Source organism: Acanthaster planci, linkage group LG07 (genome assembly GCF_054643075.1).
Source record: "Acanthaster planci isolate LZ-2023a linkage group LG07, COTS_SCS, whole genome shotgun sequence".
Classification (NCBI taxonomy): Eukaryota; Metazoa; Echinodermata; class Asteroidea; order Valvatida; family Acanthasteridae; genus Acanthaster; species Acanthaster planci.
The window spans coordinates 3348886-3375226 of NC_141783.1; the positions used below are offsets into that span (position 1 = coordinate 3348886).

General features: G+C 40.1%; 1 protein-coding gene across 5 annotated transcripts in view; it reads right to left on the reverse strand.

Annotated features, from left to right (window-relative positions):
* Positions 1 to 26341, reverse strand: part of LOC110990245 (uncharacterized) — a 52147-nt gene that overhangs the window by 3828 nt on the left and 21978 nt on the right. The window contains exons 1-3 of one of the 5 annotated variants that reach the window (XM_087138794.1): positions 16999 to 18829; positions 452 to 613; positions 106 to 294 (exon numbers count right to left, since the gene is read on the reverse strand). In XM_087138794.1, coding sequence (XP_086994920.1) covers positions 106 to 294; positions 452 to 613; positions 16999 to 17106 — 459 coding nt within the window. In that variant the 5' untranslated portion in view covers positions 17107 to 18829. The other 4 variants (XM_087138795.1, XM_087138793.1, XM_087138792.1 and 1 more) reach the window with 4 other exon arrangements.

The following is a 26341-nucleotide window of genomic DNA, read 5'->3' on the forward strand; positions in this document are numbered from 1 at the left end:
GGTAATTGTTATAACAAGGCAGTTTGTGAAGTCAAAAAGACCTTGTAATAACAGTGTTACACTGTACACTTGCCTACAGACAGGGATAACAAGAACCAAAAATACCTCAAAGCGCCAGTCTGTAGAGCTCCTGTATGGTTCTAGTGAAGGTTTCCTCAGGTGTCTTGCAGCATGTGTGTTTGAAACATTCAAACAATCGAACATCTGATCAAACATCCGCAGAAATTTGACTGTAGATGTTGCTCCAGTTTTCCCATGCGACTCGAAGGCATTTGCGACTGTAGAGCTGAGGACCTACACACAGAAATAATTCAATTGCAAATGCCATTTTTTAATAAAAAGGTATGCTTTGAAGAGTATTTTGTTAACATTTTTAAAAACTTAAAAAAAAGCACCTCCAATTAGTACATTTTCCAGGTAGTAAAGAACACAATGTTCATGCAGGTCTTACCTGTGCAGCCATGTACACTCTCATTCTCAATGCAGGCGTGAGATGCAAGTGCTCATACGTCAACTTATGTAGACGTCGAAGTCCTGGAGAGTGTCGTTCCAGCCCCATGTCCCACTCATACATCTGAAGCAGTTGGGTCCACTCGATGGGTTGTTTGTTGTACTGTAAATAAAATAAAATGTGAACAAATTGTTAAAGATAATTTCACAAACAGCATGAGACCAGTCCTCAGGATTGTGCAGTTTGTGAACTACCAAAATTCAATGATGCCTGCAAACAATGAAGAATGGTGCAAACTGTACCTATCATAAACTAGATTAAAAAGTTGAACGCATACAAGTGATGTGCACCATAAAAACAGGCAAACAAATGTCAACACAACTTCGAGTGGATGGGAAAAATGCATCCCTTTTTCTGTTCGGGTAATGGTATTACATGCACAATGTCTTGCGCAAAGGAGCCTTGTCTTGTTGTGATAGCTAGAATTCTCAAAGTTGTTTCTGGTTGTCTTGATGAGATGAGGGACATCACAGACAAAATGTATACGTCTGGTCGTGTCAAAGGGGTTGGGTGTGAAGTACACAACCTCATCAGATGAACCGCGGTCTTGATGGAGATGATAGAATTTTCGATGAGGCGATGCTCCATCAGAGACGAGGGCCCGCACCTTCCAACCAGCTACCTCCAAATGAAGAATTGCCTCCCAAAGGCATGGAAACAGTTGGTGGCTTGTCACACCAACTGTTGGGTAATACCCAACTGGGGTATGCAGACTCATGAAGATTCCACGTACCATCAACACAAGGACATGGGTGGCAGTGTCAGGCTCCGTATCACCCCGGCATTTCCTTTCAAAGCTGGCCAACTCATTTGCCAGGCTCCCAACATCTGTTAATCCGATCACTTTGCCAGACTTTATCGAAAAGACAAGACCTGCCTTCACCTTCATCTCGTCGAAGAGCAGAGATATACAAGCTTCATGCTCTGGCCTAGCATGAAGCTTGTAATCTTTGACCACCCTTGCCAGCATATCAAAATTAAAGTCGGTCGTGTGGTTGGCAAAGTGGCTGTATGGATGTAATGTAGATGGGTGTGGCAATCTGATGAAACCCGTCTGCCGTATCAGGTTATAGGCTGAGGATGATCTATTTTGAAGCGCAATACACCAGCGAATGACTGCAGGGTGCCACTTCATCTGTTTCCTTTCATCATTGATTCTTTTTGTTTCTCCCACAACAAATGAGCCGGGGTGTCTTTGCCCAGGGCCTTGATCATCTCAGCATCACAGCTTTGCATTGATCTGCTGATCTCATTTTGAAGATCGTCGACCCCAATACAGTCTTCACGGATTATAGTTGCCACTCTTTCTTCCAAGGCATTTACTCGACGTTTCAGACTTTGCCTTTCCATCTGCAGCTGTGTCACCTTCTGCTGTAGCTGCTTCCTCGTCATTTTTACATTTGGGATGGTGGATGATGGAGTAATTTCCTGATGGATTTTCATCCGCTGTTGGCTATGTAGGGCATTGAGATTGGAACTGTATATTTGACACACATTACATCAAGGGCTCCGGTCACTCATCTGCAGGCAATGCTTGTGGCGTATTACACCCTCGTTTACAACATCATTGGTTGAAACTCGGACTGGTACCTCACCCTGACTCCCCTTCCTCGCCTCTATCAGATCCAAGAAATCTGCATTCCCTTCACAGACCACAAGGGATGAAATATTGGACAAAATTTCATCTACATGAGTGGAATCCAGGATGTCGGGAATACCCCTGCAAATATGACTGCCCGGAGGTACCGGCGTCCCAGCAACGACTAACTGCCATGTCAAATCCTTTCTTATGGTGAAGAAAAGCGAAGGGCGTCCCTCCCTGCTCATCTGCATTACCTGCAGCAACTCATCACTACACCATGTCAGAAGGCCATATCTCTCCGCCACAGCCTTCCACTTTGGCAACTTCCCTTCATCTTGCAACTTCACATCACACTTGTCACAAGATGGCTGCTCAAAGGTGTGTACCTCAATATTGAGGTTGGCTTTTACTTTTTTCTGATGTTTCGGCCAGCATTTCCTCAGCTATAAGTGGCACACCTTGCAGACATAGGGGGGATGAACATCATCATCATCCTCTTGGATCCTTACACCAAAAGCACTCTCTATGACCTTCCCTAGCTGCCTCTTATCCACCGGTTGCCGGTCACTTGGAATAGCTCGTTCCAAGCCACATAGCCTGCAGAGTGCCCGCAGGCACTGTCGGTGCTGATTCATACTTGTATGCGTAATGCCTGTAACAAAAGAGAAATGAGTGTTTGTAGTCTTGGAAAAATCAATAATAAACACACAGACAAAATCACTTTTGCTGTTTGAAAAAAAATTCTTCCATTATTATAGTGACTTTAATTTCCAAGAAACATGTTTACATCTTTTTAGATTCTGCAAATGCAATGAGACAATGGAGAAACATGGAGGAGGGATGGGAGGAATGAGTTTAGTAAAATTCCATTGCCATACATGAAAACTGTAACAGAAGTAAATGTGATGATGAAATTGATTTCATATCGAGAAAAATATTTAATTATTTATGGGCACCTCTGCATCATTCAGTTCATGGCTGACAACATGGAACAGTTAATGCATATATTTATGTAAAATTTTTATAAATTTAACACAAAATTCGTAAGCCTAGTTTCCTTCCTCCATGATTTATAAATGGACGAGGAAAAAAAAAGAAATGGGTAGATTTCTTCCTCCTCCATTTATAAAACGCAGCCTCTTTTACATGCCTTATTTTAAAAAAATTTTCATACATAACACTTTTACGTGTAACGTTAGGTCTAAATGTTAACTTTGCCCCTCCTTCCTCCATGCTTTGCCCAAAAAACAGAAATAGTGTGGGCTTAACGTGTTAAAGTTTTATCTACTGACAAAAATCATGAAAATCATGCTGGTGGCCTTTAAATTAATAACTTTTCTCAAATACAAAACATCGTGCACTGGATAATGGAATGAGGCTATGGCATGTAAAGACCCTAAAAATTAAAAAAAGAATGAAATTTTAAAGGTGTGAGACTTTATTCTTAGAAGAGCATGGGGCCTTATTAAACGTTGGCCCAGATGATTTTTTTTTTCTAGGCTATCTGACGTGAGTGTCCATCATGTCCGTCATCATGCCGGAAAAAATCCTCATTTGTGGTCAAAACAGAAATTAAAATACAAAAAGAGTTACAACCCACACTCATTTTTCTATTTAAGACGTCTATGACTAGAGTTTAGTCGGGGTTTTTTTCATTCAAAACGTCAAAATGGTAAATTTTAACCCCTTGATAGTGAGAGCGCTCCACTTCGCTCCGCTATGCAATACATATGAGTGGACAAAGAAAGTCTTTCCCTACAAGACAACGAAAATTCAACGATCGCAACATTTCGGAAACCCCCAAAAATATCAGAAGTATGTCGTCATATTTTTCATAATCTTATGAATTCCACTACAATAAAATCTTAATGTGTCTTACCGAAAAAAAGTCGGAAAAGGACCATCTATATATCAAACGATTTGGAATTTTCTGCTGCATGCGATGGAAAAGATGGCACAAGCATGGTTGGGATCCAGAGCTAGCGCGCATGCTATATAGGTTTATTTGTTTGTTGGTGAACAGCGATTTCTCCAGTAAGAACACGAAGCACTGCTATCAAGCGGCAATGGACCCTGTGCACAAAGGAGTCTTATCGCGGTCGTAAATCTGTCGGCCAGTGGACGCGCAGCGGGAGGCCTCCATGCCTTTACCACTGGTCAGTGAGGGGTACTAATCGGTCTGTAAATATCCTGTGGGGCTTGGCGGGCCGTTCGAACTCCTTCCCCTCCTTCCTCCATGGCTGGACAACCTGCTAGTAGACGCCATGGTGATTGAATAAATGAAAACACAAGGCTGCCACCTTCAAATACTGCCAACCCATAAAACTGACAACCACTAATGTCCATTGGCACCAGGCAAACAATAACTTTTTACCCTACTCTTGTTTTTTTCTCAGTAATAGGCCTGAGAAAAAGTAGTAAGCTTTCACCCAACTACTGTTTCATCTCTCAGTCATAGGCCAGAAAAAAGTAGTAAGCTTTCACCCTATTACTGTTTCATCTCTCAGTCATATACCAAAAAGTAGTAAGCTTTCACCCTACTACTGTTTCATCTCTCAGTCATATGCCAAAAAGTAGTAAGCTTTCACCCTACTACTGTTTCATCTCTCAGTCATATGCCAAAAAGTAGTAAGCTTTCACCCTACTACTGTTTTGTTTAAGGCCACAGATAACAATTCAGCAAATAGTTCTGAGACAAACAGCTGCATGTGGCTGATTTACAACACACACGGTATATGTCTTTTCAGCCAAGCCAATAGTGCAAGCCCCATTTGCCACCAGTGGAAAATCCCACAGTTGGGATAATAATACCCAAACATGTGCCTATAATCATGTGCACAGAGTGTAGGTAGGATATGACAATTTAGCAACTCGGTAATAATTTTAACAGTTTTGAAGCAATGTACAATATAACAGATCTTACCAAATATGCATTCAATTAGTGTAAGTTAAGATTGACCCACAAGTTACTCTTACTTTCCCAAATTTAATTCTCGTTCTCAGATTTTATAAAAAATAGTACACACAGTGTACATCAAATACATCAAACCTACCAAAGCGTACAGCTGGTAGTATATAGAACTGCTACACCTTAAATATGAAGTGTGAGGGACACAGAGGATGGCTGTAAAAATTCAAGAAAATATTCATGAAAATATGCACAGATAAGTAGTGGGCACATGCAGAACTGACAAATTTGTTATAAGCACAAATTTTTTTCAGGAACCCTCTACTTTCCACGGATCCAAGAACAGTTAATTTAACTTTTCCAGTTTCTATGAATCCAAGAACACTTAATTTTAGTCTCGGGGTTCTTCATCTTTAATCTCTGATTAACAATAATAAGTTGTGGAGACATTAGTATCTTTATCAAAAGTATATCTACATGTGTATTTGTAGAATAAGATTTACCCAAAACAGACAATATGGGAAATGCCAATACTGGGTCCTATGTCATCTAAGAACTTTGTAAATGGAACCTGTGCCAATCACCAACGCAGTATGCAAGAAGGCAATGGTTGCAAAGGTTCATATATGTACAAATGTAATGATATGAGCTGTAGCAACAAAGTAGCTTGATGCTCAGGCAAGGAGGCTCTGAAGCAGAGTGATTTGATCAGTATGTTTCTACTCAATCCCCACTCCACAGGGTGGGGGTGAACCACAAAAGCTTTTCATACATGTAGTTGTAGTAGTAGTGAACAAATGCAGGGCAGAAACAATACACTGTTCAAGTCACTATTGTCAGAATTATGTGGCATGCATGGCTCTGTAAATATGCAAATGCACCAGTCAGTACAGGAATGTAATCATGGAGGATACTTCACAGAGGTATTGCCAGCTACATGTGTATTTATCAAGTGTAAAGTACAGGATTAAAAGAGAGGGCACTCTACAATACAAAGCTGCATCTAATTATGTTAAATGGTACAAGTCTGTTCACGAGGTACATGTGTAGAAAGAGGAATATTGAAGTCTAGAAGTGAATAAGAAATGTGTTACAGAAGTGGAGGGATCAGGTGACTAGAATAGTCGACCTGTCACATTTGTCTCATTTTGTTTTCAAGAATGTAAATTTGAAATGTCATTTAAAATTAGCTCTTGTGCATACACATGTATGTGGTTTGTTATAGTTGCCATTTAGAATCTTTGTTTATCAAATGTACATGTAGTCCCTGCATGGGATAGGCTTTATAGTGTTTGTGATGGCAGAGAAATTCTGTAATGAACTGGTCAAAATATACACACGATATTGACTTGGAGGAAGCTGGTTTTATTCTCGTCATGCAAGGCCCTGGAAGCGAATTGAAAGTGAATAACAGAAAATGCACATACAGCGTCCATGTAGTATTCTTTATGTGAAAGTGACATTTTTGGGAGGGAGGTGGCTTGATTGGTCTGAATGTTTTTCTGCTTTTAGATTTGATGAGATTTATGTTTCCTCTTACTACACATTTCTAAAAGAACTTTTTCCGGGATTAAGTCCTGTAACGTTTCACTGGTACTATCTGAGAGAGACTCATTTGAAAATTCTCAATTGTTTAGACAATAAAAAGCTGTAGACTTGGAGTGTTAATAGTTGCTGTTGTCTTCATTTGCAAAACTTTGTCCTTTATTTGTTTCAAGTTCCATAGGAAATTCGTGTTCAGATTTTTGATGACATTCTTTTTCTCCAATTGCTAAATTGAATGAATTTGTAAATATTCAAAGTCTGCTTGGGTGGAGGGCTATTAGCACCCTGCTCTTCATTTGCAACCTTTGCCTTTGTTGGCCCTGATTTGGAGGTTAATCGGTCTTTCTTCTCCTCAACTTTGCACTTTTAATCATACAATTGTTGTAATGTTCACTGTCATCTGCTACTTTCAAGCGTGTTTTTATAAACTTTTTGTGTTTGTGCCGTTATCATGTACATGCATTTCTATGTCTAGTGTTTCATCTTCATCGTTCGTTTCTTGAGAGTTTTATTCGCTCATGTGAAATTGGTTTTTGTGTTGTACGGAAGTTATGCCCAATTCATGTCACTTGTGCTGTCTGAAGCTGATCAAAATGAAAGTTTTCCTGAATTACAACCATTCATTCTCCAATAAAACATAACATTACCCATGCATTCTGGCTCAAGATCTATGTATCAGTAAATGATACCAGCCAGAACATTTGTTGCAAGCAACCATGCTCTGGTTGGCATTGTGCTGCTGATTTACATACATGTATACAGTACAGTTGGGGCTCAGAATCACCACTTTTTTCCGTGTGTGAATCAATTTATTTTTTTTGCAGTTTGGCTGCTTTTTTCATTGTTTGGTTCATCATTGTTTGCCAATTTCTTTGCATTTTTCCATTGAGGACAGCTTTCTCCCTGGTTGGGCTCATAATTATGAATTTCAAGCCTCTTGTGGTTGGACATTTTGGTTTTGCAACTTTTGTTTACATGTTCAACTGTATTGGAATTATCCTTCTTTACTGCTTTGCACCTTGCAAGAATCAGGCAACTTTACCCCTTATATCATGTCTGTTTTGAGCCCACATGATTGACACTGCCTTTGATCCATTCCTGTCTCGTCTAACCCACCAAATCTTGGCTGGTAATAAGAAAAGACAGCTACTTGGCAGGGCATTGTCATTAATTTGCTTTGAACCAATGGACTGGCCTATTACTTCTGCCAACTGGTCGGCCTTCTGTTAAGCTGCTGTCTTCTTCTTCCCTCTACTGGAATGGTTATCTCAATTGTTGGTTGCCCTTTCCTTAATGAATACGAGAAAAGGATAACAAAATAGACAAGTAAAAACATACATTGTACCAATACACTGAATACCCCATTAGCTACAAGTTGAGTCATGTACACAAAAATGTTGAAGTGTTAAAAGAGAAAATCTCTTGGTCTGGCAGGGGTGAAGGATTTACTAATGAAATAAAATTCCTGCAGAATAATTCTCTGCCCTCTGTGTGTGGATACATGGGATAGGAAGTTATTATTTGACTGAGTTGTAACAAATATTATCTCTTGGGAATGTGGGCAGAATTGATCAATATGGTGCAGTTCACACCAGCAGAAACCGTTGGTGCTTCCCTGGTTATTAGGACATGTACATGTATGTACGACACAAGAGCCTTGCAGCAGTGCTAAACTCCTTTGCCCAATCACAATACTGCACCCAGGTCAAACTTGACTTTAGATGAGGTGGTGACATCACCTTCTGTCAGTTACCATGGAAAATACCTGTAGTTTCACACAAAAGAGACTGTTTCCGGAATGGACATTACTGTACCAAAATCTCATTGGTAATTCTATCACCATCACCTGCTACTTGTACTGTTTGTCAGTTGTGCAGATAGATTATCACATGGGTTGCCCATGGGATAATTCACCATTAATCCTGTGAAATGATCTGAGCTGCAGTTTCATTTGCATTTCTTTCTGTCTATTTCTCTCTGCCATTCTTTGTCTTTAGGCTTTAGGTTTTGGCTTTGACTTGGCTTTATGCTGAAATTCAATAAAGGATCACAACAGTAATCAGTAAAAAACATTAACAAATAGTCCCGCCCATGTGACAGTAATAAAAAAATACACATGAAACTTTGGATGACAAATACAGTAAGAATAACCACTTATCCCACAAAGTTTTAACACAGAAGTGGTAATGAACTATTAACAAGGGTTTACTCACCCAGATTGGGTAACATGCCAGACTAAAAAGGTGAAAAATACACCTTGCATCAAAATGGAGACTTCATGTAACTTTTGGAATAGGCATAGTTTTGAAGAGCGCCACCAATTGTTTAAGGAAATTAAAATTAAGTTGTAATAGCGCCCTCTAAGAACTTAAGTATCTAGATTCGACAATGATTTTCACATAACCTTAATGCCTCTTGTTCTAACTGTAGCCCCTATAGACCATGACAAAACATTCTGTTCTCTTGTTCCTTTAATTCTTTTGAGTAGTGTAATAGGTCATGTATGACAGGGCAATCAAATATTTTTCCTGTATGTCAATATTATGGACCCTCGGTTTTTGAGATTAGGAAGCATGAAAACCATAAAACAAGTATGCATGTGTGTGGCATGAGGAAATTGATAATAAATGTCATTCAACTAGCTTTTCCATACATATACATGCCGTGGGGCCAAGAAGGGTTGATTGAGGTTATGCAGCACTGTTGGTTGCCTGCTGGGCTTTCATTGTTTTAATCTGAGCATATCATTTTCCTAGTGATAAAAAACACTCAAACGTTGCCTGAATGATTCGTCAGAACTATACCGAATTGCATTTCCTGGTACATTGTATTTGCATTTACAAGTATTTAGTGCGGGCAATTTCTTGCATTGTGCCCAAACTCCTCGCGTTTTGAACATTGATATGATCTGGACTTTGTGTTGCTGATTCTCCAGATCTTTGGGCTGGTGTAGAGCCACACCAAAAGGGAGAGAGTTTGTTCATGTTTCTTGGCAAAGTGCCCTCGTAGTTCCCTGAACAACTTGTTGGCTGCCTCATTTTCCTCTCTGCTGATTCTGCCAATGGTGCCAGGCCCCTCAGGATCTTCAATTATTTCCTGCACATGCTCAATTATCTTGTGGAGATAATTGAGCGATGCGGCATATGTGAAGCTGGTCAACAGCAGATTCCCCATTTCTACCGCACGTTGTTTGTAGGTGCCGACAGCTTCTGGATCGGAGTGATGGGCACGGTATACTGTACGAACACTTCAAAATAAGTTCAAAACTTTGGCCAGGCTCTCTTTTCTGTTTCCGTACTGAATGAGTGCCCAGAAAGTTTCACCTTTCTAGCATCGAAAAAATTGCGAGCAAAGTTTCCTGGCATTATCAGTTTTGGCACCAACCCAATAGTTGCTGTGATGTGCTTGTTGAATCTCTTCTCTGCAGCTTCAAACATTGGCTTAACATCCTCTGTAATGTCCCCGCTCTAGACCCTGGCAATTTTTCGGACAACAAGCTTCTTGAACAAACTACCCACATTAATGTCAGGGCGAGTGGCATTGATGAGTTTATCTTTTGTCTCTGATTTGAGAATTAGGTGGGATTTCACACCCCCAGCCTCTTTTGCAAGTTCTGATGCTGACAGGTTGTGAGACTTGCACGCTTTCTCTGGGATCATCCCTTACATCTCAAGCAGTTGTAAAATACTAGTTTTACTGATACCTATTGTTTGTTTGTTGGCTGGTTGGGTTTGGGTGTTTTTTTTCTTTGGCTGTTCCTCTCCCATGGTATTTAGCCCACCTGCCTAAAACTGTCTCTTGGGCTGTCTCCCTACATGGTTTTTCCTTCATGATAACAAAAACAAACAAACAGTAAAAGTATAAACCAGAAAGGAAAGCAACAAATAGACCTTACAACACATATAAAAATTCAATACCTGCATCAGTGAAAGGTTGAATCCTCCCATCTTGTCTTTGTATAGATTTCCATACACTTTGCAGACAGCTTGCTGCTGGGAAAGAATGCTTATAATTGTTAAGATTGCTCAAAGAAAATCAAGGGCAATTGCGGTTTGGTTTTCTTTTTACCAAGAAAAGTGAGTTGTTCCCTTTGTGTTCGCTCACAATGACAGTAAGTTCCGAACTTTGATACTTTCTACCTCCGTTGGTCTATTGTTTCTTGTTTCTGACTGGTACAAATTGAAGTTAAAAACTTGGGAAGAGATACATATGCAGAAATTGTTTTTTCTTAATTGATTGCATAGAATATTTATTAACTCACTGAGCATTCATGTGGGACAGCAACTGGTTTGCCTCCTGAGTTGCTCCAGCGTGTCTCATGTTCTGTTGTATTTCTTGGAGTTTCTCATTTTGCTTCTTCAGCTGTGCCTCTAATTTCTTGTTTTGCATATATAGCAAGCACAGAGTTACTTCAGATGGTGCACTGGACCCCTAAACAAGACATTTGGAAATACATGTACAAAGCTGCACAAGTTTTTATCACAACATTTAGCATACTGACTCATAAGGACAATTTTTGCATCTGCTGTTTTCCAGTCTCCCTTTATTCACACTTGAGCTTACTTCTGCCACATCAGATTACATCACTGCTTAAAATGATAAACTATAACTTTATTCCTAAGAGACTTGAGAGGTATGGAGGGTTGTCAACCACTGAAGGACCACCCCTACATCTAAACTGTTGTGTGTTCTTCCCTTTTCATGTTAAAAACACCACGCTCGGACAATTCTGAAAATGTTCTTTGACAAGAGAAATGCAATGGTGAAGTTTATGCCTAAAATATTTTGCTGTGTTCAGATGTTTGCACGACTTAATGCCATAGATATTAGTAATAACCAAATTTGGTTCAAATTGTTGCTGATATTGTTTGTCACTTGAAAATAAGCCTCAAAATTCGACCAAAGAGAACTGCAACTGAAATATGCCAAAAACTTAATGTATGAAATTAATGATCCAAATATTTGAATTCCATACTTGTCGTTAAATGTGCTGAATTCACCATTGACATAATTTCCGCTTAAGTATTGAGCGAAGATGAAGACTGTCCACTCCTCTCAGACAAAATGGACGATGTACATGTAGACTCCTGGCTTTCGGATTCTCTTTCACTAGAATTTGGGGTTGAGGTTGCTTGTGGGAATCCAATTGCATTCAGAGAGACATCACTCCTGCTTCCCAGGGCACCTATTGGATGTCTTTTCTGCAAGTTCTTTCTTAAGTCTCAAGATCCTTTTCCTGTTCTCCTTTCGCCCCTCCGATAATTCTTTGATTTTCTCCTTCAACGCCCAGTTCTCTTCCTTGATTTCTCGATGATTTTGTCTACTCCTGAAAGCAAAGGCAAAATGTGTCCGAGGTTGTGTTGTCCCCAGCTTTCTGGGATGACGGTGCTGCAAAGTGGGCGGGCGAGCTGTATTCCGTAATATAGCACACACTGGACTTGCTTTAGTTTTCCCAGGTTTTCCCCTTTTAAGTTGCTGGCCAAATGATGATTTCAAGAGTTTGCCTGTTTTGCAAGTGCTTGAAGATGGGAATAATGCTTGAACTTTCTCATGGGCTAATTTTACTGGTACACGTCCATTTTTATTGACTTCAAAAATATCATGAATTGCTTTTGTCAGAGATTCCATATTAAAAAATCAGATGACGAAATAGGTGCTGAACAAAAAACGGATCGATAGAATGGAGTTGTTGCACCACCAGGTTGAAATATATTTTGCACCAGGATATGATGTTGGTTGTTTATTATAACTGGATGGATTTGGGTGCTGATGTGCTGACCTGAGCTTATTCTTTAATGCTGATCTAAGCTTATTCTATACCAGCCAGAGTCCACGTCTGCAAGTCCACATCAACATGCTGACCTGGCATTAAGGCCACAGACCACAGCCAGACCATGTACATGCAACTAACCTTCACTTGTGACTTAAAAAAGACCACTCGTACGATCAATACAATTTGATATGGTATCAGTCTGACTGCTGACTTGTTCCCTCTCATCCTTCCATTCCCTCGCAGGCATCAGAAATCATACAAATGGCCTCAGAGTTGGGATTGGTAGGGAACCAGTGTAAACTCACTCCATCCTTAGTAGTTTTGCTGCAAGTAGCAGCAACACACCTCATTGGCATGGCCAAAACACTGCACTTTTGGACCCAAAATCGTACAGCACCTTCACACGACTTCTGCACACAAACATATGGCTTCTGCTAGGTCAGACCAGTCACCAAGGCAAACATGTTTGCGTTATACCCCTCGTGAAGATTTATGTTAATGCTTAATTAAGCTAAAATTCTGTGGGTGGAGGAAGCTGTCGCAACCTTTGAAATAATTTTTCTCATACTTATTCAAGAAACCATTTATCACATCACACAAAATATGAGTCTGTATATCATAATTTTTTGGTTTAACAAGAATAATGCAAAATATATCCATCATCCTGCCTTTAGCTATTTTGATTTGAAGTCATACTTGAAAATGTATTGTAATAAAAATTCTGAAAGTGCCTACTGCAGCCTTGGAACTACACGTAGATGTTTGTTTTCTATTTCTGGTATATTTTATTTGTCTGGGGGGGGTGAGGGAGCTTGTTGTAGAAATGTATATTTCTTTCTGTTGATGATTTGAATCAACACGCTGTTTTTAATTTAAGTTGTCCCTTCCCTTTTAGTTTTTCCTTGACGAAACGATCAGTTTATTAAGCATTTGGTTCCAGTTTGTAATGTTCAAGAATAGATGCCAATTATTAGTTCATTTGTAAACCAACAAACTTCAGTGTTTCGGTTGCCAAGGCCATAACTATTGTATTTCAATAAGTTTAAATCTTTAGACATATCACAAAGGCTGTTCACTTATCCCTCATTAAATTTCACCTTTCTGATTAGAGGACTTTTTAGACTTTTTTTCTTGTTGTTTTTGTTTCCATGTGACAGATTTGACAGAGGACAAAATACAATGTACATGTACATACATGTAGGGCAGCTAGTAACTGCAATCCTTATGTTATTTTCAAAGTGAGAAATGAAATGTTTTATGTTCTTATGAATTTAGTATGCTCAGTTCATCCAAAAGGTTTATTGACAGATCATTGGCTTTTCTTTTTGCTGAGGTTTTGAAATGTAACATCAGAGTAAACGCATGACAACAAGAATGCTATCTCTTTTTTTGAAGGTGTGTTGACTCTGAAAAGAGCCAATTGGTTTAATTAGCTTATTCAAAATCCTATTGCTTGCCCACTGGCTTGTATCACTGCAGGACCAACTTTCATCATGGAGCAGTAATTGCTCCATGCTTTCATCAAGTGGTTGATGTACCTTGTGGAGGACTCTACTGTCACTTTGGTTTGCCAGAAGAGGTGTTTTTCCTCAATGAATTTGTCTTTGTTCACTGGTTTTACCTGGCATTGAGGGAATTGTTTCAGCTTGTGCCACAGACATTCTGTGGGGTTATGATCTGGTGATTCTGTGGGAACAGGAAACCAGTTGATCCCGATCTGCTGCATGAATTCTTTGGTTTCTCAAGCTCCATGCTTGGGATTGTACTCCTGCTGGAAGCAGTGCTCCTGGGGAAAATGCTTCTGGATGAAAGGGAGATCAGTAGTTTCTCCAGAATTTCCTCCCGGTAAAGATACTGTCCATTATGTATTGCCAGACAGCACAAGTCTTCCCCTACTTTGAAATACCAGCCCAGACATTCAGCTTGATTGGTTGTGTGGCTTTTGGCTTGAGTTTTCTTGGACATCATTTCCTTTGAAATGTTAACTTGCTATACCTGTCGAGCTGCACTGTACACTCATCTGTGAAAATAACGTCGAAGTTGTTACCACGACCTACAGCATCACGGCAGAAATCAAGGCATGCTTGCTTGTTGGGTCACATATTAGTTGACAATAGGCTGGTCCACTTGCCACCCAACCTAACTTTAAATGTACTGTATTCAGCGGATAGTTGATTCTGCAGCACAAGACCAAATATATTATGCAAAATAAGGCTAACATTATGCCAGGTTAGCTTGTCATCATTTGCATACGAATAATGAATCATCTCATTTGAGGATGCTGGAATTTTTTTAGGATGCCCACACACTGCTGTATTTGCGAAAGATCCTGTTGCTTTCAATTTCTTTAGAAATAGTCGTATCATTCATCACTAATTTTCCCTTATGGTATACATGTAAGTTATAAAATATCCTTCATGTCGGTGAAAAAAGTGATTTTTTTTCAATCTAACCCTACATTTTTGTGTGTCTCCGTGGATTCAACAGGTACTAAATGAAAACCTGACTTCTTAATTACACTTTAATTGATAGCAGTAACAGAGTGGAAATAAGTGTATCTTAACTGTCTTCATTTTTCTCTGGTTTTTCTAAAAGTCATGTATGAAAGTCACTGTTGGATTTACATGTACATTTGCTGAAAGTATTGAAGACCTTATGTTTTGTTGTAGTTTTTGCATAATTCATGTGAAATGTGAAAATGTGAAGGTTTTTAATAAGAAAACTCTTTTGATTTTCCAGACCAGTCCTACACGTTTGTGCATCGCATGTCAAGTGATGTCCACATAAATGTATGGACCTCTTTCCTTAGAAAAGTTTTTTTTTCACTAAGCATGTTTGTTTGGTTTTTACTCTAATTTGCAAGCCAGAATTTTTTTGTACCCCTTCCTCACTGGATCTTTTTAAATGTCTCCTTTGGGCTTCCTACACAGCCTTCTGCATCTTTCATCAAGAGCAGTTACACACTTTTTGTTCCAATAAACCTCATACTCCTGCTTGGGTATCAAAACGTACTTCTCCATGATATCCTTGACAAATGTCAATCTAGGAGGATCTAACGCATCCTTCCCCCTGACCCCCCTGCAGTTGGATCTCACCATCTCTGACTCAGTAAATAGTTCCCTTATCAAAATTAATGCACAATTAGGAATTGAGGATTGCTTGTTGAAGATTTACATGTTTTTTTCTGGTGAAATTAATGACTCATCATTACGTGCCTGAATACCCTCAATGGTCGGTATAGTCTGGATTTGTACGTAGTCTGAACTCATACTCTGAATACTAGAAGTGCCGCTACTTTTTTCCTTCAGGAGGAGCTGAAGAGGCCTGTTGTTTTCCCGTAGCAACTTCCAGTTGCCAAGGGCCAGTTTTTTTACCTCCTCCACAGTCTTTAAGCAGGGGCATGAGTTACAATCAAGCTACATGCAAGTAAAAAACGTACAGGTCCTTGCAGGTTGGCGGGTTCCTGATGGTCTGTGGGTTCCTGCGGTCTGTGGGTCCCTGGTGGTCTGTGGGTTCCTGCTGGTCTGTGGGTTCCTGCTGGTCTGTGGGTCCCTGGTGGTCTGTGGGTTCCTGCGGTCTGTGGGTCCCTGGTGGTCTGTGGGTTCCTGCTGGTCTGTGGGTTCCTGCTGGTCTGTGGGTCCCTGGTGGTCTGTGGGTTCCTGCGGGTCTGTGGGTTCCTGCTGGTCTGTGGGTTCCTGCTGGTCTGTGGGTCCCTGCTGGTCTGTGAGTTCCTGCGGGTCTGTGTGTTCCTGATGGTCTGTGGGTTCCTGCTGGTCTGTGGGTTCCTGCTGGTCTGTGGGTCCCTGCTGGTCTGTGAGTTCCTGCTGGTCTGTGTGTTCCTGATGGTCTGTGGGTTCCTGCTGGTCTGTGGGTTCCTGCTGGTCTGTGGGTTCCTGCTGGTCTGTGGTTCCGGGTGGTCTTGAGGTTCCTTGTGGTCTTGGGGTTCCACCTCCATGAGGATTTCCTCATCAAGACTTGGTGCACCTAGATTCCATACCTGCTTCAATAAAATATTACAGGACTTAAGCGTGTCTCTTTGAAATGCATGTAACTAACTTGCAATGGAGCCCCAGCATTGAATTATTTTCTGCAGTGTAGCATATCCCACCAGTTATTCACACTTAATAATCACAGTTTACAGGTTGATGAAGAATTATGGCCTGTGAGCATGATCTTTATTTGAACGATTCCGTCCAAAAGGTAAGTGGGGTATTTCTCTGCTAGAAGTGAAATCTGTAGATAAGAAAGCAACAATATATAATATTTAATATTTTTAAGTACACCTGTACGTGATTTACATGTAAAAAGCAACCGTAGAGTATTGTTCTGTCTGTTTCCTGCATCCACACAAGAAATTTACAAAAAATTATGTAGAAAACAAAATAATGTAAACAAATTGTATGTGTCCTTGCTCTTTATAGTAAATTATTCAAACCAATCGTATTTGTTATGTGCAGAGTGGTTTCAATGGCCCTGCCCCTCTGCAAACAACTCTTGCAGCCTGTGTTGGAAAGGGAAATGAGTAATTACAACTCGAGTGCAAATACTTAGTTTGTCCAAACAGTGTGGAAAGAAACATGAAAACATATTTTGTTAGATAGTTGCAAAGAGGCTTAATTTTGACTTCTGTGAATTGTTATTAGTTCATAAATTAAAATGATCTGCTTATATCATCGTACCTCTTTCTTCTTTGGCTTAGTGGCATTTTTCTCCTGGACCGCAACCTTTACAGCTTTTGTTTTCTTTGCACGTGTAGTTTCCTGCGAAAAAGGGCAAGAGATAATCATTTCACTTTAAATACAGTTCATTTTACATTAAAAAAAAATCTAAGCCAAAATAAATGAAGGCATTAAAATTTTCATTGGAATTTGGGTATTGGGTGCATATCATCATCCGCACCACCGACACACATCTTCACTTTTGTGCCAGTTTGTGAAAAGCGTGATTAGAGCAATTTTGGTTTCACGAAGTGACACAAATGTGTGAGCGCATATTGTACACTTGTGCAATTATCAAACAATCTAGTTTTCACAAAGAAGCACAAATGTGTGTTTTGTCAATATAGCACAAAAAAAGCATAAAATGTCTAAAATGATTTTAGTTTACCCGTAAATGGGTGACTAAACTGAAAAAGAATGGTTTTAAACTCGTAACTGTGTAAAGTAAAGAAAAACCTCAATTTCTGAATACGGCAAATCATGGAACACGTGACACGACATTTGTGAAAACGAAATTTTATCACATTTCTATAAAATATGCATTGAAGTGCGCATGTAACCTGGAATTTTGGCACAAGTGAGAGTCAACAGAAAAAGAAGCAAATGAACCGGGTTCAAAGACAAATCGCGAACTAAATTTTTATTTCGATTCCAAAGGGTGTAGAAAAATGACACGACAAAGGATAGAAACTTGGATTATAATTCTGGAAAACTTTTAGATGATTTGCCAAACTGAAGGTTGCTAATTGAAATTCAACAACGAAAACGTTAAAACTATTTGTTTCCTTTTTCCAAAATGGATCAACTGGAGGATCAAAAAAGAAATGCAGAAAATGCAAACGAATCGAAATCACCAAAAACAAAACAAAACGAAAGACTAAATAAAACAAACAAAAAAAACCCAAAACAGCACCAAAAGAGGATTACTCGGTGCGCAATCTGACTAACATCCTGAAAAGAAGAATACAACAAACATGCAAAAATAAGGAGTATAAGTGGCAGGATAACTGTAAATTACTACAAAGCCTAACTAGTAGATAATAATGCTTCAGAAAGAGTACATGCACCAACACTACTAAACCATGGGGAAACAGTCAGGAGCATATCCATTTCGATCAAGCTAGTGCCAAACTATAAACAAAAAGTCTCCACTGAGAGTTCCTTATCACTTAATGAGTCCCTGAGGCAAACTAACTTTGGGGACCAGCTGCCAAAACCACAAAGTTTATATTGTGCTACTGAGCCTGGTTAACCTCATCTACTGGACCATGAACAAATACTCATAACACATGCTTCCCTTTAAAGATAGAGTGGGTCTAGTCCACTTAAAGAAAACTTTTTTGTGGTGCTAAAACGTGTATTTACATCGGCAAGGCAGTGAAGCATAATTATTTGAAACTACAGACTTACACAAGTCTATTACCAGAAAAACCAAGCCATGGGAGAATTCCTCAGACAAATAGACTTGCTCTCAGAGTACTTAGTGCATGTGAAACTTCAGTAACTTCAAATACATCAAGTGTTCATGTTCTGTGTATCAACCGACAAATTAAAAACTAATCAAGAAAACATCTCTTCAGTCACATGCATTTAAAACCAGCAGAGCTCTACTACATCTTCTAATAAAGCAGGCTAATAATTCTTCATCAACTCTCGCCTCTAGATTATCTGAGAAAACTAGACTATCTGATAAAACTAGACTAAGTTAAAAATACACAAAAGGTAATCCAAAACTCAGTGAAGAACATGTAGGAATATCAAAATACCTGCAAGAATCATCAACTTAAGAAATGGGGACACACCAATATAGCAGGGCAGACAAACTTTCTGGGCTAGTACATAAGTGTGGAGAGAGAAAGTCAGTGCAGTCTGCACCGATCCATGCCCGTCTGCTGAATGAGGAATTTCTCACAAAGGCTGTGGGAAAACTAATAAGACCCTCTTTGTTTCAACCGGTGGCTCTGCAATGCCCTGGGGCTCAGCTGCCAACCCATAGGTACCTGGGCAATGTTTATATCAGGGAACACTACTTATAGCTAAGGCTAATGCACAAACTAAGTGGGGGAAATCTTTGCCTGCAACACGCACACATCCATAGATTTGTGTTATTACGTGGTGTTGGTGAAGATATACTCAAAATTCATGAACAGATCGAAGCTTGGTAGAACTTATGAGATGTTCCACCAGTGGGTTCTGGTTGATTCGGGATGGGTCTGATTTGGTATTTGGTTCAAGTTGACTCGAAACCATATTTATCATGGAAACTGCTCATTCACTATACTTAGTTATTACATGTAATATACATTTCATGTGATCCAAAGTATATCTTCAGCACAAAAAGGGATACATATGTTAACTTTAACCAACAATATGATCGACAGTCTTCCATTATACTTCAAATCAGCCCAAACTCCATTTTTCCATGGGTAATCAACTTCATTGTTACCAAATGAAAAGTATGTTGACATTTTGTATTCAATTTCAATTTATTAGGTGTTCATATTTACTTATTCAATCCTACCGCAGTGTCCTTGCTCTTAACACTCCCACACTCTCCAAAATCGTCATCATTCATATCAGTTTTTCTTCATCTGTTAAGCTGCAGCTTGCTCGGAGCTTTTTCATGAGTGTGTTCTTCGTTGACTGAAGTGGTGGATCCAATGAGCCTGACTTTTGACAAACATTTTGAACAGCAATTCTGTCACCAAGCAAAGGGATGAATGTCTTTGAAGTGTTGAAGTGTTTGAAGGCCTTGGTGGCCTCAGAATTTCCTTGTTCTTGCCCACCCCCAAAAAATCTCAGCTACAACACTTAACTATAAACCATAAACATATGTAGATAATACAGTAGATTCGGCAATCAAATTGAAACAATTCACAAGAGTAGGCTATAGGAAGCCGTGGTGTTGCTTCCCATTTTACAAGGAATCGCAAGTTCAGCACCCAAACTCTGGTTTTTCACTAGGCCATACCAGGAATTTGAGCATCTTTTATCATTTTCACCATCATAACATGCATCTTCTTGGTTTTAACACACTTAGAAGGGCCTGCTTTGTCTTCCTCATCACTTGATCCTGAACTCTTTCCCAGAAATACCCTCTGTTTGGGCTGTCGGTGTCCTCGCCCTACAGCTTGAGCCATTGGCTCATAGCTTCCATTGGATCAACATATTCAGTTACACACATTAGTCCAAACCGTCAAATCACTTAAACCCCGGACCAGGGTTTTTTCTTTTCTGAGTACCCAGACCCATTCTAATGCCCTTCTTTCCTCTGACCGTCTGATTCTTGTCATTCCTGAGTCTTCTCAGAAGGCTGAGGACATGGCTTTTTCTATTGCTGCTCCATGCCTGTGCAACAATTCGTCCCACCACATTACAAACCCAGACATTGTATCATCATTCAAATCTTCTCTTCCACAGATCATAGGTGATTGTTTACAGGTATGAACATGTACCAGCCATAACCCTTCAATTCAATATCTCTTTGCACTTTTTTTCCTAGTGATGGCTCAAAGGATATTTCAACACTGACCAGGGAACCAAAGAGAAAGTTGTTTAGAAAATTGAGACTCCAAGCTGTAATCACTACGGCCATGGGTTGGATAGGTGAGACCTTGGCATTTCTGCTTTGAAGCTTGCTTGGCAATCAGATTAAAATGGTACATTGGGAATTGCTTTCCATTGAGTTGCTTGGTTTATATTGAGGTGTATACATGTAAGTTATATGAAATTATGTCATTAACAAAGCTGTGAGTATGATTAAAAGTTAAATCAAAGATTTTTCAAATGAGACTACGTTGTTGATGTACATGTATGTAAAATGAGAATGCATCTGATCCTTGGAATAGCCTAACATCAGGGTGTCAGTGGGGTTCCAAACCCAGGCTGACGGTGAAGATGTATTCCATGCTGCAATTGTATAACTTGGGGGTGTTTCAACTTGGTCACTAAAGTGGCCTGATGGAAGCATTAGCATGATGCCAAACACCATCCTACTCTGCTGATGCTTTGCCGAAGACATTAAGCTACATCCACTTGATGACCCACAGTATACAGTGTAAGCCATGCCAGATTCTGGGATTTCTAGGATGTGAGCAACATGGTGACTAATGATGCATGTTCATGCAAAACCAGTTCAGATGTCTCCTTATAAACCCAAGGAGCCTTCCTGCTATAGTGACCAATTTGGTGGGATTTCCAGGATGCTAGACACTGTCCCTATACTGTTGACAGGGATACGCCATGGACAGTTTGAATGGCCTTCATCAGTGATCCCCACGATGAGCAGACCTCTCACCAGAATGACCAAGTGGGTTGGATTTTCAGGATGTCAGGCATCATCTCTCAACCACAGATACTTTGCAGATGGCATCCACTTACAAATGTTTGTTTCAGCTCTGTAGCCAGGGTGACTGCATTGCTCTCTTACGTGGCCTTACTGCTAAGACAAAGTCCACCAACCATTAGGGATGCGTAATGCTCCTCCGCATCATCAAAAGTTGATTGAGCTACAACTGCTCCAGCTGCCCTGACACTTTGACATCACATGAGCTGATCAGTGAAGCACAATACCACACTCTATGGAACCACATTGTAGGGCTGTTGAACAGCATGGAGAACATCCAAACAATGGACACTTTTCAGGGGTTAAAATGTCATTCAGAGGAGTGAAGGATGCTTTGGTAGAGAGCATTCAGTTAGCTATTTCTGAGTCACAGTTCAGCCTAAAATAACTTTCGCTGCATGAATTTGCTATCCTGAATGGAGTCCCTCGAGTTGATGGTCGAGAGCTGTTGAACAGTTAGTGTACAGTTAGTGTATAGTGTAAAAGCAGTCCAGTGCGAGGAAGGGGAAGGGCTGGAAAGCTCTGTACATTTCTCGGGGGGGGGCTTGCTTTTGGATGACACGATAACTTGCATTGAGTTTCAAAGCAGGAAATGTTTTCCGCGCTTGAGAGTACCCAAACAGTTTACAAACCAACAATTTGAATGTAAATTTTACCAGTGGTAAAAATGTTGTTACCTTTGTGTTTGGTATTGCCAGAGTAAGTTTTAAGGAAGAGAGACAGGAAATAGGGCCTGATTTCATGACCATTAACTGTGGAACTCTCCACTGACATTGTTAGCACAGCTAGAAATCATGCACTCTCTTCTGTCGGAATCAAATACTCAGTTGATGTATGCACTTATCAACCAAAATACTTACTGTCTGGCAATACATGCTTACTCTGTGATCTGTGTCAGAAGGTCAATTCCTTAAAACTGGTTGTGGCTGTCAACTGTTACAGTGATGTGGTTAAGACTTATTATTATGGAACTCCTTTGTCTTAAAGAGTTTTGCCAATTTTGTGAAGCTTTTAAGCAGGTAACAGTGTTGTAGCTCAGACCATCCACAAGACCAATCACAAAACCACACACAAGACCACGAGCAAAACCAGTCATTAGTAACAGGCTGAACAATGAAAAAGGAATACTTTTGTTCCAGTTCATCTGAATAGCTCATGACTTGATTTTTGACTGAAAGTCTTGTGTGTTGATCCTTTGGGGTCTTAAAATGGTCTCAACTACAACACTGGGAACTCATTTGGCAAATTTGCATGTTACGTAAAGGTTAGCTGGAAACCAGTCCACATACAATGTGTATGAAATAAATCCTGTGTTTGGATGTCCGTATTCAAAAGGTCCAAAATTGGCCTGGCTCAACTGTACTGAGAATTGTTACATTCCTAGCTGAAAGCAGAAACTCTGATTGCCTCGCCTCAGTTTTATATATATCCCCATCCATGGCTATTTATTTGGATGTGCTGTTTAATTTATTAAAGACGTATTCCATCCAAACTTCAAGTCCAGTGTGAAAGGCTGGAGAACTTTATCTGTTACATCCATAGTTCCACATGTACATCCTGTAAAGAGACCACATAGTGCATAATGCCCAGTCTTGGAGAACTGAGGCCATGTTTTCTAACTGCATCTCTGTAACCCATGAAAACAGTCCACTATCTACAAGCCCAAGGGACTGAGCCAAAAACTTTATTGTCATTAAAGTAAGCATCCAACTCATCACATCTCTGTGTTGGTTGCCAATATGGGCGTGTACCGGGTACCTCCAAATGGATTCAGAAATTCATTACACTATCAGATTGTAAAATTTCCTTCAACTGTTTGCTATCTTTTCTTCATACTGTCACTTTTTATGCATTTTGAATTTCCAACAAATGCTGTGAATAAGAGATGTACTGGATATTCTGTGGAAAAATATTGTCTGCATTAAGTCAGTTGAGGAAATATCTTGAATGGGTACCATTCACAATATGATCATCGCTAAATACTGGACTGCCATTTGAAATAATACAGTAAATCATTTGGCCTAATATCCTTCTTCCGTCAACACTCTAACAGGACTATTTCCTTCACAACGTGCTACATTAATTACATTATCTACAGGTTGCAAACTTCCATGTATCCAGGATCCATTGTATATGACTGCTCTTCAAATTGTTGTTCTAAGTTACTTTCATCTATTACATTATCACCCAATAATGGATCTCTCCAATCACAACTGATTATAATTTCTTTGTACCAAATATACTCTGCTTAGATAACTTTGTGCGTTTTCCTCTTTAACTTCACTCCAATTAACTAATTACTACTTTCACTTGGCAATGCTGCTACTGTATGTTTTAATGTGGGATGGATGGCACACAAACAAATGGACCATGTGGGGACCATGAAATGGACTACATGTATATGGAAGTGCTTTAGCCTTCACATGAATCCAGTTATTTCTTTAAACAGCTCAATTTCTCTGGAATATCTACCAAACTGAAAAATTATTCATTGAGGCTTATCTAACGATGTCTTTCTGACACAATTTCCTTTGACGGGTGTAGCCTATCAACCAATATAACTGACTTCCACTTTCTTATGCCAGTATTCAAAATTTCTCAAACTTGTAGTCAGTAATGCTGTATTTGTCTTGATCACAACTTATCACTTAAATCTTGAACAAAACTTGTCAACAGACAGCACAAAAACACAAATGACTTGTTATCACCAGTGCTGCAGACTGATGGAACGCCTGGCAGAAGGCAACAATGAGTCAGGTGGTACCTGATGATACCCCCACCTACTGAGTGGATAATACAAAGACCAGTGTGATGTTGTATCTGATTGCTTGGCTGTGGCTGAGAGTAATGTATGTGTCTATGAGAAATGGGTTTAGCCACTAACTGGCAGTTTGCATAGGTGCATGTACTATTGTCAACTGTAGCCAAGCTATTTGGATGTGGCTTGCCATACTGATCTTTGGGGGACCTTTAACCACAGGTGTACCATCTCTTTATTTACATCCTGTTCACTGATTACTTAAGTACATTTTTGTTTCCAAGGAGTGATTTGCACATGTGCTTGTATCATTTCTAGGGGAAAAAATGTGGCAAAAAAACCAGCCTACCCCTGAACAGAAACCGGACACATTTGGGATGAGTTTGTCACATGGACATGCTTGTTTGTTCTATTTGCCATTTACAAACTAACAACAAAACACTGTGAGCTACAGGTGTCAGGGACCATTGGCATTGAGATGTTGGCTCACCCTCTAAATTTGTCACAGGTGAGGGGGATGCTTGTGCAACCACACCACAACCACGAGAAATGCTGAGGCTCCAGTGCTCTGTTGCATTGTAGGGTACCAGGTATGTTACAACTTTACAAGGCAATTGCAGTCCCATTTCTATCTCAATAATAGGATACTGTGCATTAAGTCTTACATACATTTTGACCAATAATACCAAAGGTCTAGTCCAGGTTGGGTTGTTGCAGCCTCTAGCTAGTTGCTCTCACAAACAACTGGCAGTAACACAGGCATCTAGGTTGGGAATGCTGCAGCCTCTAGCTAGTTGCTCCCACAGGCAGCTGGCAGTAATACAGGCATCTACGTGGGGAGTGCTGCAGCCTCTAGCTAGTTGCTCACACAGGCAGCTGGCAGTAATACAGGCATCTGTGTGGGGAGTGCTGCAGGCTCTAGCTAGTTGCTCCACCAGGCAGCTGGCAGTAATACAGGCATCTATGTGGGGAGTGCTGCAGCCTCTAGCTAGTTGCTCTCACAGACAACTGGCAGTAATACAGGCATCTAGGTTGGGAATGCTGCAGCCTCTAGCTAGTTGCTCCCACAGGCAGCTGGCAGTAATACAGGCATCTATGTGGGGAGTGCTGCAGGCTCTAGCTAGTTGCTCCACCAGGCAGCTGGCAGTAATACAGGCATCTATGTGGGGAGTGCTGCAGCATCTAGCTAGTTGGTCCACCAACTAGCTAGTTGCTAGCACAGTATCCTAGTAACCACCTTTTATAGTCATCTGCAGTTTACCGTCCATTCAGCCCTTGGATAATGCTAGTATTTCAAAGTTAAAGCCAGGCCTTCTATAAAGCCACTTTGCACAGACAACTGGTGACCGAAGTGGCAGTGGAAAGCTATATGCAGTGCATTTTTGCACAAAATATAACCCTCATGAAGCAGAAACCTATCTTTGTAATCAAGTCTCGTAAGGTACTGATAGGCCAGAATTGAGCTGACTCAGATTGGTATATCTTGAAAAATTCCTCAGGTTTCTGAACAGTGGATAACTACCACACCAAAGGGGTTGTCTGCTTTAAGTTTAAATAGTCCCCATATGGAACCACTGTGTTGAATGTTTTTTCACTGTGCAGAGTTCAATTACTACTCGTCAGTATAAATGGACCCTTAATGAGAAAGAATGTTGGTATCTGAATGGTACATGTGCTGTAAGGTTACTTGAAGTTGAGGCATCTTGTGATGGAATTCCAACAGCACCAACTCTCCATGACTGTAGTATGGGTTCTATGCACACTTCTTACCAATGTCATTGACCTTCATGTCTGGTACACATGCAACAGCCTAGAAGTTCACAAAATGACTTGCATGTACAGTACATGTATTTCACACCATACATGTGTGCACTGCACATACATGTCACATCCATTTATTGCAAAGTTCCCTTTTTGTGTTCATGCACAAGGCTTATATAGAATGTCTATATACCATATAATAGTGTCTAATAATAGTTCAACAAGACATGACAAAGGAACACCTGTGGTTAAAGGTCCCCCAATGATCAGCATGGTCAGCCACGTCCAAATAGCTTGGCTACAGTTGCCAATAGTACATGTACCTATGCAAACTGCCAGTTAGTGGCTAAATCCATTTCTCATAGACACATACATTACTGTCAGCCACAGCCAAGCAATCAGATACAACATCACACTGGTCTTTGTATTATCCACTCAGT